This window comes from Orcinus orca, chromosome 3 (genome assembly GCF_937001465.1).
Source record: "Orcinus orca chromosome 3, mOrcOrc1.1, whole genome shotgun sequence".
Classification (NCBI taxonomy): Eukaryota; Metazoa; Chordata; class Mammalia; order Artiodactyla; family Delphinidae; genus Orcinus; species Orcinus orca.
In genome coordinates, this window is record NC_064561.1 from 17,861,823 (window position 1) to 17,877,919 (window position 16,097).

The 16,097-nt window shown below is 38.4% G+C and overlaps 1 protein-coding gene across 6 annotated transcripts in view; it reads right to left on the reverse strand.

Annotated features, from left to right (window-relative positions):
- Positions 1–4,816: 4,816 nt before the first annotated feature.
- Positions 4,817–16,097, reverse strand: part of MAPK9 (mitogen-activated protein kinase 9) — a 59,277-nt gene continuing 47,996 nt past the window's right edge. For 4 of the 6 annotated variants that reach the window (XM_049707543.1, XM_049707544.1, XM_049707542.1 and 1 more), the window contains 5 exons: positions 13,340–13,522; positions 12,202–12,326; positions 11,116–11,179; positions 9,280–9,351; positions 4,817–7,918 (listed from right to left, as the gene is read on the reverse strand). In XM_049707543.1, coding sequence (XP_049563500.1) covers positions 7,776–7,918; positions 9,280–9,351; positions 11,116–11,179; positions 12,202–12,326; positions 13,340–13,522 — 587 coding nt within the window. In that variant the 3' untranslated portion in view covers positions 4,817–7,775. Of the gene's footprint in view, positions 7,924–9,279; positions 9,352–11,115; positions 11,180–12,201; positions 12,327–13,339; positions 13,523–16,097 lie in introns of all 6 variants that reach the window. The other 2 variants (XM_049707545.1, XM_049707546.1) reach the window with 1 other exon arrangement.

The window sequence follows — 16,097 nt, forward strand, 5'->3', positions numbered from 1 at the left end:
ATCTATCAAACCTTTGGGTATGCATTCCAGATCCAAGAAATACTGGAGATGGACAGCATGGTCAATGCAACCCCGTGGAAGCAGCCACACAGAGCTAGAGAGTACACATCCTGCAGGCCAACCTGCCTGACAATCCTGGTGTCACGGAGGATTAAAAGATTCTTAAGAACATGACAACCAGAAACCAGATACCAGGAATGCAAGAGCTTCAACTAGATCCTGGCAGGACACACTAGTAAAAGGACTTTGGGGACACTAGGGAAATCCCAAGGCCCTGGGTATTAAACCAGATGAAAACTTACCGACATGGACAGCTGGAGACCATTAACTGAAAAATGTAGGTTATAAAATGCATGTACAGTGTGACCTCATTTGGGCAAAAAGCAAAACAAAAAATCATCTAGATATGTATGTGTCCATAGAAAACTATCTGACAGATATACAATAAAGTATCAAGTGGTCATCTCTGGATGGGGGAATATGTTGTGTTTAGTTTCTCATTCTTGATTGTGTTTTCACACATATCTTTGTTTATTTAAAAAAGGGAGCAGATGGGATGAGAGGAGGTGGAGAGAATGAGTATAGACTGCTCTTCATTTCTGTTGTGAAGGGGAGCAACTCAAGTTAAGCAGCTTTTTCTTTTTAACACAGGTGACATAAAGGTAGGAAGTGATGGAGCAGAGGTGGGGAGAGTGACGACACAGGACAGAGATGATTGTAGGAGTGAAGTTCCTGAAAGGGGCTGGGGGTCAGCTCCTGTGGGAGCAGGGAGGGTGGGTGAGGGGAGGAAGAGGCAGGCCTTCACTTGCTGCATTCTATTCCTTTGTCAAGTACCGTTAGGGAGCCATCTTTGAGAATATCTGAGAACAAACACGTACAGCTGAGTGTTCTGGTCAAGTAGTTATTTTTTTAAATAGCATCTTTAGTATGATAATTTGCTGCTTAAAAACACCCAAGAAATCAACTTTAATGTGGAGAGGTGGACAAACTTAACTATTAGTGAAATTCTGTATGCAACTCTAGCCCAGATTAAAATCAAAAATAAAAACAAAGTAGCCTGACTGCTATTAGCTGAAAAAAGGCAAGGTATGTTCAAGGTGATAAACTGTGCTGGATGGACACAATTCTGTAATCAACAGGCTACTGGAGGGCAGCTTGGCCCCTTGTGGAATCACAGTTGCGTGCACTTCAAAACATCACTTCTTTATTCACGTGGAAAGAAAATAAGGCCAACACTTGTTTCTACCCTGCTCCCCTGCCCACTCACTCACTTGTGGACACTGAGACAGCAACTGGTCGCATTTCTAAGTGGCCACAAGATCTCAAAGGTGTAGACATGAAGGGGAAGATGGAGCTCACCACCTTCTCCTCCCAAGAGAAAATAAAAGAATGAACTCTGAGAACCAGTGCCCGGTGCCAAACTCATTTCTTTTCTTGAAGTAAGTACATCAGAGACACCTGCTGAAGTGTCTTCATGATTTCTTTGAGGTGTCCATTAAGATTCTTCTTCCTGACCTCATGGCAAGGTAACACTCCACATGAGCTGAATGACAAGCCATTGGGCTGAGAACCCTACAGAGGAGGCTGGCAAAGTGCTGGCCACATGGCTCCTGTCACTGTGACTGCTGGGTCTGCCTAAAGGCTCCATCCTGCTGCTCAAGGTTATTAGTCACCTTGTGGATAAATTTTCAGAAGGCCTGTTCATGCTCATAAAACTGACGGATGTCACAAGCTGGCAGACAGAATGCTTATGAAGAATGACAGAATCAGGATTAACTGCAACATCACAAAATCCAGTAATTTTGCTGGATTACAGGCTGTGAGTGTGATGTGGCTGTTAAAGCTAAGGCCACCTGAGACGGTGTTCATTAGTGGGGCCTTGTTTGGAGGGCGTGTGCTCAGGCTGTATCTGAAATACTACGTTCACTTCTGGGCCCATGTTCTTAGGGTGCACTGAGGTGGTGATGCTCTGGGGGCTTTTTCATATGAAAGAGGGTTGGGAGAACTTTGAGTTTAAGCTAGAGAAGGGAAGTCTTGGAGCTCACTTTTCCAACTAATGTATTAAAGCCTGTCTCATAAAGGTGGATCAGACTCACTCTATTTCACCAGAAGGAAAGACGTGGGACCAATGGGTGGAAGTTGTGGGAACCAGGTTTTGGTTCAGTTAAAGAAAGAACTTTCTAACAGTCAAAACTACAAAAAATTCAGTGGGAGGAGCATTCTCTTCACTAAAACCATCTGAGCAGAGGCTGGATAACCTCTTCAGGTTGATTCCTACCCTGAATGGCAGTATGAACTAGAGAACCTCTTCATCCATTCCCACTCTCTATGAAATCTAAGTGTGTAGACAAAATAAAGCCAAGAATTTATTTCAAAGCTCAGCACAGAACTACTTCTTTAAAATGAAGAGATTCATTTAATCACATCTGTGTTTCTATGAAGTCTGTATTATAAGCCTATAGTTCCTACCCTGCACCTAAGTTCCATGTGGAAGGAATACTGTAAATGATCCATTTCACTGAACTGAGACTCTATATGCTCTTTTTGACACAGAACAAGAACACTGACTTGTGCTGGGGCTCAGAGTAAAAATGTCCCTATTTATACCCAAGATCTGTATGTAAAAGTGTCAGAACCACTAAGAGCAGAAAAGGCCAGCAGAACTCTCCTTCAGGCTCTACTTCCCTCTAAGACCACAAAGCATCTAGAAGCTGCTTCTAGAAAGGGGCTCTTAACACGGTATCCACCAGGGTTCAGGATTCCTCAGAAAGTTTGGCAAAATTTTGTGCTCATGGCCTTTTTCTAAGGAGAGGATCACAGTTTTCATCAGACTCTCAAAGGTGTTCACGACTATAAGAAGAGTAAGATCTGCACGAGTGTGACAGCACTCTGAGGGCAATTCTGCTGCTCCTTTCCTGATGTGGGTCAGGGGCTGCAGCTTCCTCACTGTTGTGCAGGGGGTTAGAGAACTGATTCTGGATTTCCCTTCCAACACTAAAACCCCACAGCACAGAAATAGCACAGCAAACACCCTTGTTCACAGGGACCCCTGAGCCCTGAGGACACAGCAAATGAAAGGTTCCCAATGGCCATGACAGGCACATCCCTCTTAAATCATGGTCACATTTGGCTTCAAAGAGATGTCACTGGCCAATCTGTCACTGTTATTATGGATTTTATTACCACCTTTCCTGATTAAAGACCAAAAATATCAAATAACCACCTTATTGTCAAAGGTAAGCTTATACTTAAATTCACACAAGTAGCTACAGAATCTTCAGGAAAGTATATCCTAAGTTATTCTGAAATACTACCCCTTCTCCCACCAAAAAAAAATCCCACCCACCTACATGTACCATTTAAGTCAATAAATTAAAAGTATTTTAGTACTATCTACTCTGAAAGTAGGAAGGGGGTAAGATAGAGAAATGGAACCTAGATCATTTTCAAGAGAAATGTTTTCCTTTTCTAGAAACCTTTAAAATTAAGATTGATACTCATCCATCTGGAATGATTCTAGTCCTTAAAGCAGTGAAGAGAGTGAGCCATTGTGGGCCCTTCTATTCCTATGGTTTTAAGTAGTAAACATCCTAAAGTGCCTCAAAACCAGAAGCAAAATGAAAGAGGCTCATCCATGCACAAAACCACAAGCACAATGCTGGAGAGGGTGTGGAGAAAAGGGAACACTCTTGCACTGCTGGTGGGAATGTGAATTGGTACAGCCACTATGGAGAACAGTATGAAGGTTCCTTAAAAAAACTGCAAATAGAACTACCATATGACCCAGTAATCCCACTACTGGGCATATACCCTGAGAAAACCATAATTCAAAAAGAGTCATGTACCAAAATGTTCACTGCAGCTCTATTTACAATAGCCCGGAGATGGAAACAACCTAAGTGTCCATCATTGGATGAATGGATAAAGAAGATGTGGCACATATATACAATGGAATATTACTCAGCCATAAAAAGAAACGAAATTGAGCTATTTGTAATGAGGTGGATGGACCTAGAGTCTGTCATACAGAGTGAAGTAAGTCAGAAGGAGAAAGACAAATACCGTATGCTAACACATATATATGGAATTTAAGAAAAAAAATTGTCATGAAGAACCTAGGGGTAAGATGGGAATAAAGACACAGACCTACTAGAGAATGGACTTGAGGATATGGGGAGGGGTAAGGGTAAGCTGTGACAAAGCAAGAGAGTGGCATGGACATATATACACTACCAAACGTAAAATAGATAGCTAGTGGGAAGCAGCCGCATGGCACAGGGAGATCAGCTTGGTGCTTTGTGACCACCTAGAGGGATGGGATAGGGTGGGAGGGAGGGAGATGCAAGAGGGAAGAGATATGGGAACATATGTATATGTATAACTGATTCACTTTGTTATAAAGCAGAAACTAACACACCACTGTAAAGCAATTATACTCCAATAAAGATGTAAAAAAAAACAAAACCCACAAGCACACAAGCACCATTAACGATTTGAAGTAATACAAGGAAAGACTGACGGATTGGTGGATTCTTCTGGCCACACCTTGTGAGAAAACAATTACTCCGAATACTCGATTTTGCACTGCATGTTTTTGAAAACTCAGATTCAGGAATCTGCAGAATATTTTCAGTAAGAGATCTAACAGAAATGTTTTGCTTTTCAATTTAAAAACATTTGCTAATATTGATTGAAATGATGACACTCCAATATCTACCTGTGTTCATGTTAAATCTGTAATCAGAGATGGTGATGTAGAAATACACAGTCAACTGTCACTTAAAAACACACCACAAAAATTGGACATGCTATACACTTCTCTTTTAAAATGTATTTGTATTATTTTCACCAATCAAAACACACATAATATATTTTATTATAAAACATTAGGCAATGTTACTTTTGAGATATGCAATCTGAAAGGTCACACCTGTGTTTACTACCAGTGTGAAACACCAGAGGAGTTACATTAGAAATCAACCAGACAAATTCATCATACATCATTACCATGACTTACACAGCATCAAATCTGGATTAAACCAGTATCCCATTCAGTGTTTCAACTATGGACTCTGGGTGTCAGTAAGGGGCCCTGCCAAGGGTTTTCTCCTTTCAGCACTGTGGCTCTGAGTTTCAGGGTGCAGAGATAAACACAGAGCCCTGTTTCCATCTCCTGTTTCCACAGCTGATCAACACTGAGCAGGATGTGTTTCGAGAATGCTCTCCTACTCTGACAGACTCTGTCTGCTCTCTGGAACCTGTACTTGAAATCAAGACCTGACATAGGGGAGGCAGTCACTTCCTTTTTAACAAAAAACTAAGTCAACAAACAAAACGAACCTAGTCCAAATTCCAGGCTAATAATAAATTACCTGGTTTATAAAAATATGTGTCCAAAATAGTTACTTCAGGGTTGTGTACAATATAAATTACAAAAATAAAATAGAAAAGATGAAAAATTGAGCATAATTTTTCAGTTCTTTATCCAACATCAGCATTTATCTATGGAGAGCAGTTTGAAACCATCTGCACTGCACCAGGGCCCTGGCACATCTCGGCTCAGGAGGGAGGACCCTGAAGTGGGGTGAGGTATTTCTATGGAGCTCGGCTGTCTGCAGCCCTGTGGCCTGTCCTAGGTGCACTCACTGATCTCTGATGGAACGTGGTCTTGGCAGGAAACCCGAACACACCATCACGGACTCCATCCGTGAACACACAGAGGAATGAGTGAGCAGAAAGCCAATCTGTGCGGCACCTAGCTCCACTTACAAATGACGCCTGGCTGAATGTACAATCACCCAGCGAAACCTTGATGCGCCCTCAGCATCCCTGTGCTGCATATACATAAGCCTAGGACAGATAATGTATTTTTAAAACTCTCACCTTTGTTTTTCTCTTTAAAGATAGATTTAGTAAAGTCTTTTTAAAGAATGTGTATTAGAGAGGAGGCCATTTTAAGATGTTTATATATGTATAGTGATAACTTGCTTCACAATACCATCAGGCCTCCAAAACCAAAATAATCCTAAGCCATGTAATAGGTGTTTCTGCCTCAATTCAAGTTAGTATTTCCATCTTATAGTTGAATGTGTCTAAACCTCACAATATAAAACTATTTATTACTTCAATATTAATTTTGTTCATCAAGGGTTCCAGTTTCCAGTGATAAGACCAATAAGATACAACTGGTGTAGAGATAATCATATATTTTAGATAATATTTATAATAAACTTTCTTATCAAAGTTCCTCCTCAGAACACATTCTATAGAATGTGAACAATGTTGATTCAATAGCTTCCAAAATAATTAAACACAAGATATGAATTTGTAACAGAATAAGCTCAAGGGAAAAGCATTATGAGCACAGGTAGCCGTATGTGACCATCGTAACTCCATTTCTGCAATGACACTTCAATACCCAGTATTTTACTGAACTTTGAATGATTTCCATATCAGTCTGAAAGTATCAATTTCAGGTGAGCAGTTTAAAAATCAGAAAATGTTCAATAGTTAATTATTACCCTTTAGGGTATTTCCTCCATATCCCTCAGAAGTTTTTCCAGAACATTCATGGATTTCCCTTAGGAAAAGGAAATGCCTCCACAAAGTGGAAAACAAACCATAAACAGGCATTCTGAATCAGTCTGCTTCCTAAAACAGACCAAAGGGGGATTTATGTGGTTTCTTTCAGAGAAGAAAGTCGAGTAAGAATGCTGTGTTGGAAGAGGGAAACTCTGCCTTGTGAAATCACGTATCTCACCTTGAGTGACAGAAGGTAAGAAAGGACCCAGTCCAGGCTCAAGCAAAGCAAGCACTTAGTAAGTGACTGCAATCATCTTCAGTGATCACTTCATAAAATTCTACTCTAACAGCAGGTGATGGGTTCAAGAATCTATTTGCCATCATATTATTGACATAGGTATTAGGTGGCTAATAAAGAAGGTGAAGTTCTAGGTAGCATTTTAAATTAATAAGTCCAGAAGACCAAGAAAAAAGAGATAGGGAAGATAGGATTTTAAAGGTATATATGTTTTAAGCAGCACAAAACAAAACTTAAAATTTTATCATGCAGTAAAGCTGAATGTACAGTCACCCAGACTAAGACAATTTAGAGAAAACAAAGTGTCCTGGTCTTAGCAGTGGTAATTCTCAGCCCCAAACATGACAAATTTAAGAAAAGTTACATTTTAAATTTATAGATTTAATTATATTCCTTCTGAAATACGAAAGAAAATAACTCATACCCTAAAAGAAGGTAATATATGATAATATGATGGTGGCCAATTAATACACATAAATCTATTTTTCTGGACAGACACCAAATTACTTAAGAGGATTAAGAGACAATTCTAGAAGCAGCACTACCTTGAAGATTATTTGGCTTTATAAATACTGATTTCCAAAGTGCTAGAGGGCAAGTCTGAGCAAGCATTTGTGGTCACATGCATATAAGTCCCAACGGTTACTGAGGATGAGAAACTGTCACTATTACTGTACAACTTAAGAAAAAATTCATCTATTCTAATTGCTCACCTGAAATGACCTTGAACAAAATCTCTAAAAGTGTGGTTTGCACTTTTTTTCTTTAGACATAATCTGCTTCATTTTATAATCTAAGCAAGGCAAGCCTAGTACGACTGAGTAGGGGCAAGGCATCGTGTTTCTTACATGCAGAACATGGAGTTTTTCTATTTGGTTCCATCAACTCCCAAGTATTTCAGGCCCATGGAAGCGAGAGTTCCTTCACTGATGACAAGCTTGCTATTTCTAACTTATCATCGACAACCTTCAAGGGGTCCTGTTGAGGCATCCAGACTGCTGTCTGTGTCTGAGGCCAGCGTCTGCTCAGTGGACATGGATGAAATGTCATTGATAGACGACGACTGAGAAGGAGTGGCGTTGCTACTTACTGCTGCATCTGTGCTAAGAAAACCAAATATAATAAAATCTGAGGCACGACATTGCTGCAAATCCAGGCAACGAGACTTCAGGTCATTTCTCAGCTCTGTCCTTTTGTAGTTTCCTATACTATTAGTATAAACAAGAAGTTACTTGACTATATATTTTGAACTTTTCCTGGAGTCTTTCTTTAGGCTCCAAATCCCAATTATTCCTCCATCTTTCCCTGCAATATTCTCTTTCTTCCCAGTGGCTAAACATCATACATGTACTCATGTATAATCATGTTATTAACTTCTTTAAAAATACCTGCTGGTTTTAAAAAGATATTAAAAGAAAATTGCTGAATTTATCCTAAAACTATCAGTATCACAAAAGGCTTAAGCCCAAGTAGGATTCAAGTGTCATCAGACATTTCAATTATAATCATAAACACTTAGTCCAAGGAAAAAAGCATCAACCTTTGAAAAATTCTTTTGCAATAAAAATACCTTCTAAAAGAAGGATTACATGCAAATTAAAAAAGGAAAAAAAATTAGTGGACTCTTGTTCATTTTATTTTTGCTTTCTAAATCCCCAAAGCTGACATGTTAAGGCAAATGAAACTATCCTATTTCCTACTATCTATATTTTAGTCTGGTTTGAACAAAAACAAAACATCCAGGTTCCCAGAGGTAAGTCTTAAATTTGTGCTGAGTTAACAACGAGCACCTAAATTCGTATTGAAGTTATATAATCTCTAGACACTTGACACATTTGTCATGCTGAATATAAAATTCAAGAATAAGAAGCAGTCCAACATGTACTTACGTGTGTGTGTGTGCATGCACTTTCCAGTGGGAGTGGGTGAGAAAATAAATATAACTAAAGAGTTTTGTTTAAGTAGAACCCTACAGGACACCATATATACTATGTCTTTAATACTCATACAATTACCTAATTGTCAGACTTCTACCACTAAGTAAAACATGTAGAAAGATGAGAGAATTATATGAACAATTTTCTCAAAAGAAAACCCAATTCCATTTTATCTAGATTCACATTAATTTTCGTTTTTAACTGGTTAGGGGCAGTACAACGAGGGTCATGCACATTGAAAAGGCTTTAAATTCAATTTCCTTATCTATTAACAAAACTGACAGCAGCTGTTACAAGGATGAAACAAGAATGTTTATAATATAGTTGGTTCGCTGCCTGGCACAACAGTAAAATGTTAGCTGCCACCACCAGGACAAACCGAAAAGGAGAAGACTATTTCACATAAGGAGTTTTCAAATCCAATGCTGGTCAAGCTGGCACTTAACACACTGTTGCCACTTATAAAAAATGAATAGGGAAAGAAAAATATTATGCAGTCAAACTATTAAAGCAATCACTAACCTGAAGGTTGATCTTTCACAACACCATTCTTGCTTCTTTCTTCCCAATCCATTACTTCTTTGTAAATTAGCTCTTCAAATAGAAATGCAAGTTAAAATGCTTCATCAGTTTCTTTGCATCTCAAAATACTGCTTCCAAATCAATTGGAACCACTCCAAGGGCACTGTGATGTGCTATTTTTAATTGTGATAGACAATTAAGTAATATAGTTTACCTAGACCAAAATATAATTTGATCCATTATATCTCTTCAACCCAGCTATTAAGACAGCCAGGGACTTCCCTGGTGGCGCAATGGTTAACAATCTGCCTGCCAATGCAGGGGACATGGGTTCGATCCCTGGTCCGGGATCCCACATGCTGCAGAGCAGCTAAGCCCATGTGCCACAACTACTGAGCCTGTGCTCTAGACCCCGCAAGCCATAACTACTGAGCCCGCGTGCCACAACTACGGAAGCTTGGACATCTAGAGCCCGTGCTCCACAAGAGAAGCCACTGCCTGTGCGCTGCAACAAAGAGTAGCCCCCACTCACCGCAACTAGAGAAAGCCCGCACGCAATCAAGACCCAACACAGCCAAAAAAAAAAAAAAAAAAAAAGACAGCCAAAAATGTATGGTAGCTCTGGATCCATGATGGGGGTTTTACAAAGTGGGGGTGAGGGAGAGAGAATGAGAGAGACACACAGAGGGAGAGAGGTGGGGAGAGAGGGAGGGAAAGTACTAGCAAAGTGGCTCTAACAGAACAGTTTAAGTACTGGATACTCTCACATCTTTTTGCACATGTTTTCCTCCATCTTTACTGTGGTTCTCCAAATATAACCCCTCCAGATTGGTCAGAAATTAATCTAATTACCTAAGTTTTTTCTTGGCTTCAATCTCAGTTTTCCTCAATTTTCATTTGTAAGAAAAACTAATTACCTATTAACTAAGCAGCTTCCTAAAATTTTGCTATTCATGAAATAAAATTAGCATATTGCAAGCAGTTTAGTGAGGCCTATGGGTGTGTGCACATGCAGGTTGTTGGTATCCCTATATCCCGGGGAGGGGCTCTTGGGAAGGACACATCACCATGTTTGACTTGCGCTGACCATAGTTCTCAATTACTACTGATTCTTCTTTTTAATGAAAAATTTTTAGTTCAGCCTCTTTTTTACTGGTTTAGTTTGCTGTGGGTTGTTTGGTTAATCTTAGAGTGGTAATAATAACTATCTGCATATTTTTGATCTGCAATTTTCCCCAAACTCTTATTTTAAAACACATATATAACTACATGGCTTACAAATACAGCAGAAGTTCACATGACCCCAGTGGGGTCTCCCACGTCTGCTTTACAGAGACCTGTGAATTGGGGTTACTCAACAATTTGCAACATGTTGTCAAGGTAAGTGTGATACAATCACTGAGTTTAGTTTACAAACCAAGATTTGATAATGAAGATTGTGTGAAAAAGCCTTTATTTTTCTCTTTTGAAGCAAATAATATGCAATTCATACACGTTCCTCTCTAATTCTGTTATCTTCAAGTTCTTTTTCTACTGGGAAATAGGAAGAGAGAGGATAAATGGGCTTCAGGGTTTCTCAACCCTCTCTTAGAAAGGCTATTGTCAAAAAGTGCAGGCATGAAGCAGAGGCAAGTGTTTTTTCTTGATGCCACATCGAAGTGAAATTAGAACAGACTAAGCCACACAATGATTTCATATTTGCACAGTATAGAACACTTCACAGATACCTCTGCTTTGCCTACCTGTATACAATGTTGGCAACATACACTTTTTTTAAAATCTTGCCCCATTGCAAGAAATGTCATAAGTAACAATCAAAATAAGTTCCGTCTTTACCTTTCCATTCTTCAATTGCATGTTCTCTTTCTTCCAACTGGGCATCATAAATTTGAGGTGGTGGCTAAAAGTTAAATTACAGCTAAAGTCAATAGTTAAAAAAATAATGAGGCATGAAGAAAAAGAATCACTTTGTAAGACTTCTAAAATATTTATAATATGGATGTAGTTTCATTAAATACTTGGCTTATTAAAGATTTCTTTATAAGTATGATTTCCATCAGTTTCAGAATCAAAATAATTGAGGAAAAGTTAACCAAAAAAATAGAGCATTATAGTCCTCTTAATAATCACACTCTAAAGACATCTGCCCAAATGTAATTATAAAATTAGTAATCACAGGCTGCTTCTTAGAGATCCACCCTGGACAAGGTACTGTGCTATGAAATACAGAAGCTGCAAAACACATTTCAGGTTTATATTTCTTCCTGTTAGAACTCCCAAACTCAACCTCCAATTCATAAAAGGACTGCTTCAAAAATTTGCTTAAAATCATGTGTTTATAAATCAAATTCTTTTCATATAAAACAATGTTTAAAATGGTGGTTAAATGCATAGGCCAAGACATAATAATGAGCATGCCACTATGTGGTTATTTCACTTCCAACTAAAGACCATCCATACCAATGCTGCTACAGAAAAATGCACATGAGCACCAAACTCAGAAGTGGAACCCCCCTAGCAGGTACCTCTGGGGAAGGATGAACAAACTTGTGATTTTCAGGAAGTTTCTTAGCCTGACTGGGTGCCTAAACAAGATGATGTAAAGCAAAGCCCAAGGCACAGTGCCAGGTACACAAATGGATGCCTAAAAAAGGTGATATTATGATCACACATCAGCATCTGCATAAATGAAGATAATTATATCACCACAGCATAAGCATGTTCACTCCTGAGGTACTCTGAGTAGAGCCCCACTAACAAGAGTCCCAAAAGGGGTTGTGAGCCATGTTACATGGCCTCGTTGTAATCAGGAGTCCTTTTAAATCTAGGACTTTATGTACCCATTCCAGACTAACAGACAGAAGGTCCAAGGAAATGTATGCCCTGCCTTTACACATAAGTCTTTTCAAAATAGATGCTTACCGCTTCTGCTTCAGCAGGGTCATACCAAACAGTGATATAAGGGTGACGCAAAGCTTCATCTACAGAGATTCGCTTGTCGGGATCTATCACTAACATTTTTGATAGTAAGTCTCTGGCTTGACTTGCTAGGGTAAAAACAAATATTAGATTAATAAAGTAATACCGTTAACCTGAAAATCACACAATAAAGAACTAAATGTGATAGCAGAGACAGAACAAAAATATATTAACTTTGAGAAATTGTTGATAGCTTCAAGATTATTAGAGTCTTTTTCTTTAACAGTAAGTCAAGCAGCCACTTCCACTACAAACCAGGCTTTCAAATGTGCTTTCAGCTTCTGAATTTGGAAGGGAGAAGACAGGGCACAAGGCTGAGAAGCCACATCCAGGGAGGGTGCAGGAGCTAAGCTAAGGGTGTCACTGCCAAGAATGCAGGCATGAAGCAGAGGCAAGTGTTTTTTCTTGATGCCACATCGAAGTGAAATTAGAACAGACTAAGCCACACAATGATTTCATATTTGCACAGTATAGAACACTTCACAGATACCTCTGCTTTGCCTACCTGTATACAATGTTGGCAACATACACTTTTTTTAAAATCTAGAGATTAGTAGTTAGAAAAAAATCCAACAACTTCGATAACTTGGTTAAATATAAGGCTCACCTAGGTTTTAGCAATTAAAATTCACTAGTATAGGCAAAGAAGAGATGGGGCTTTTCTGAATGAGGCACAGTTTATCTTGATGTAGAGAGAAACAAATCTATTCTTTCCCTTAAAACACTTAGTGATAAGCACAGGAGAAGGGGAGAAGGAGCCTTTTAAAATTTCTGACTGTTCAACTGGGCTAGAATCTGTATTCAAGTATTCTTTATACCTGAAAACTGTTTGAATTCCATTTGCTGTAATTAACATAAGAGTCTTTCAGACTGATGTAAATATTTTGACCACAGGCTTCAGTTATGTCACTTTATTGAGGACAAAACTTCTAGGTCTTTAAGCTTTCTTTCTGAAATGCCTTCATCTTACCTGTAAATGACTTTGAGGGTTTCAACTATTTTGTCTCTCAATGTTCACAGGTTTTAGAATGCAAACATAAAGTGAAAGCTTCACCCAGTATAAGAAAAAATGATATCTTACTTTTAATTTTGTCTCGTTCAGATTCTGATGGGAATATCCAATCTGGAAAGAGTTCTTCAAATTTGATTCCAGGATACTTTGGTCTGTTTTCTACGTAATTCCTCACAGTTGGCTGAAGTTTCTTCATGAAATCTGCAGATGGTGTTCCTAGCTGCTCAATAACTTTATTCCACTGATCAATATCTAAGGAGTCTCTTGAGGAAAATACAACTGAAATGCCTTATATTCATATTACATAAAGTAGCATCATTCAAAGAAAAACTTAAATTATATTTATACTTATCAACAAGTAATTAACCAGGCCACCTCACTGGGTCAGCAGAAGCATTCTGAAATAATATTCGAAAAAGGTTTGGGCTCCAAGTTAAGACTATTTAAAAAAAACTCTGCATCTTTATAAACTCTGATCACAGTTTATTAAATCAACACGATGAAGTCTATATGCCTTCCCATTCTAGATCAAAATAAAGTTATCTTGTAACTGAAGAATACCTATGACTGAAAGGCTTAAACATGAAATTAGGTAGTAATTATATAGGCAAACTGAAATCAGTTCTCATAATAAAACTATGTTAGATCTAAAGCTCCCTAAAGTAGAGAGACCTATCTGATTGCTCAATTTACAGCTGGGAGCCACCCCTGCGAGGCAGGCCTGGAGGGATGGGGTGCATGAGGGGGTGGGCAGGAGCCAAGGCTCTGGACTTTCTGAGCTCTCACCATGTCCTTTCCCACTGTAGCTGTGCTTACATTGAGCAGTGACAGCTTTGAGAGGTCATTCTGTTTTACTTGGCACTGACCCGGACCATCACTGCAATACAAAGGAGTGTGTTTCATTTCCTTTCAAAGTATATGACCTGGGTTTCAGACTCCATTGTGTATTAGACACTCACTAGGTGTCAGGCAGTCAATCTCCCTTGGGTCTCACCTTCCTATTTGTAAAATGCAGACAATACCAGCTTTGCCTCTTTCACTTGGGGCTTGAGATAACTGGCAAGATGAATGTGGAAAGGGATTCTATTGATAAAACCATAAAAATTATACAAGAGAACGCAAGCCAGAGGAATCAAATAAACAGCATCTTTAAAAAGTGACTAATTGAGGTATGTCTTAGAAAAATAAAATGACATCACTGTGAAAGAACCTAGGGAACAGACACATGTTCTTTAAAGAACAAAGGAGGAGGCCCTCTCGCTTCCTGTAATGTCTTTCTTCTTGCTGGTACACCATCCACTGGAGGATTCCATCACCAATCAAACAATTTTTTTTCTCCCATCTTAAAGCAACAGCCACTCTCCTTTGGCTGAACATCGTAGCTTAGCTACCATTCCCATTTGCAGCAAACCAGAGTTGTCTATACTTGTATCTCTAACTCCCAGTCTCTCATATTCTCTCTTAAACATCCTCTCATCAGGCTTTTCCCCCATCACTTCATGAAAACTGCGCCCATCAAAGTTGCAGGTGACCATCCCTCAATTCTCAGTCCTCATCTTTTTGACAGTGTCAGTGAGCCTCCCTCAGTAACCTGCTTCCTGGCCTCCAGGGTCCCTTGCTCTCTGGGAGGTGCCTGCCTAAAGCTTTCTCTTTCTCTTAGGCCATGTTGGGACAGGAGTTCCTTTTCTACCTCAGGTTACGAATCTAAAACAAATCTCTGAGAACTGCAATCTGGTTTCTGGAATCTTTTTCTATCTAATGTTGGAAAAAGTTAGCAAAATTGTCTTTGGAAAATGATGTAATCTCTGTGTATGTTCTGAGAATGACAGTAGGTGACGTTATACATAAAATTATTATTACTGACATTGCAAGATGTTAATATGTAAATTAAGAATTTTAAATTACTTAATAGTGTACCAAAGAGTTCCTACACTTTTCATTTCTGTACTTTCTGAAGAAAACCTTTAATTAATTAAAGAAAGAAAAGTCACAAAATGAATTAAAAATTGAGACAAACTGAATGTTAAGTAGATACTTCTAATTATGTATCTTTAGGGCATTCCCTGGCAGTCTGGTGGTTAGGACTCTGCGCTTTCACTGCTGTGGGTCCAGGTTCAATCCCTGGTGGGGGAACTAAGATCCCACAAGACTTGTGGCATGGCCATCAATCAATCAATCAATCAACCAATCTTTAGAATATATCAACTTTTCCCTTTTTAAATGAATTTATTTGCAAATTAAAGATCTCCTTTTTTACATATTGAAACAACTGAATCTAAGGTAAGGCTATGGAAAATTGCTAGAAAATTTATTAGAACAAAATAAAATGCTGTATTTAACTTCACATAAAATCTGTGATGTGAAAAATGTCAAGGAAGGTAAATAAAATGATAGGAATAAAATCTTTTCATTCCAGGTCTGTGTTGTGAAGAATTTATATTACAAATAAACCAACCTCATAAAACTATAAAAAACTAAAATTACTTCAATAAAATACATATAAAACATGACTATATAACTTAATTTCTTTGAAAGATAACCATCAATCTGCCAGCAGAGACCACTTTCATAACAAAAAACAAAATCAAAAGACTAATGAAAATTTTAGGTGGTTAGAACACAAATGAAAAAGGGTATACGTGAAAAACCATGTTAGAGCAAAAAATATTGAAGATGGAAGAATATGAGGAATATGAGAAAAGAAAGCTATTGAAACTATCATATATCTATTCTCCTTTATGCTATATATCATTAATATGATTTGCTGACCACAGTATAAGTTAACCTTTTGCATTTTATATTTATTTAAATGTCTGTTAAACTTCCC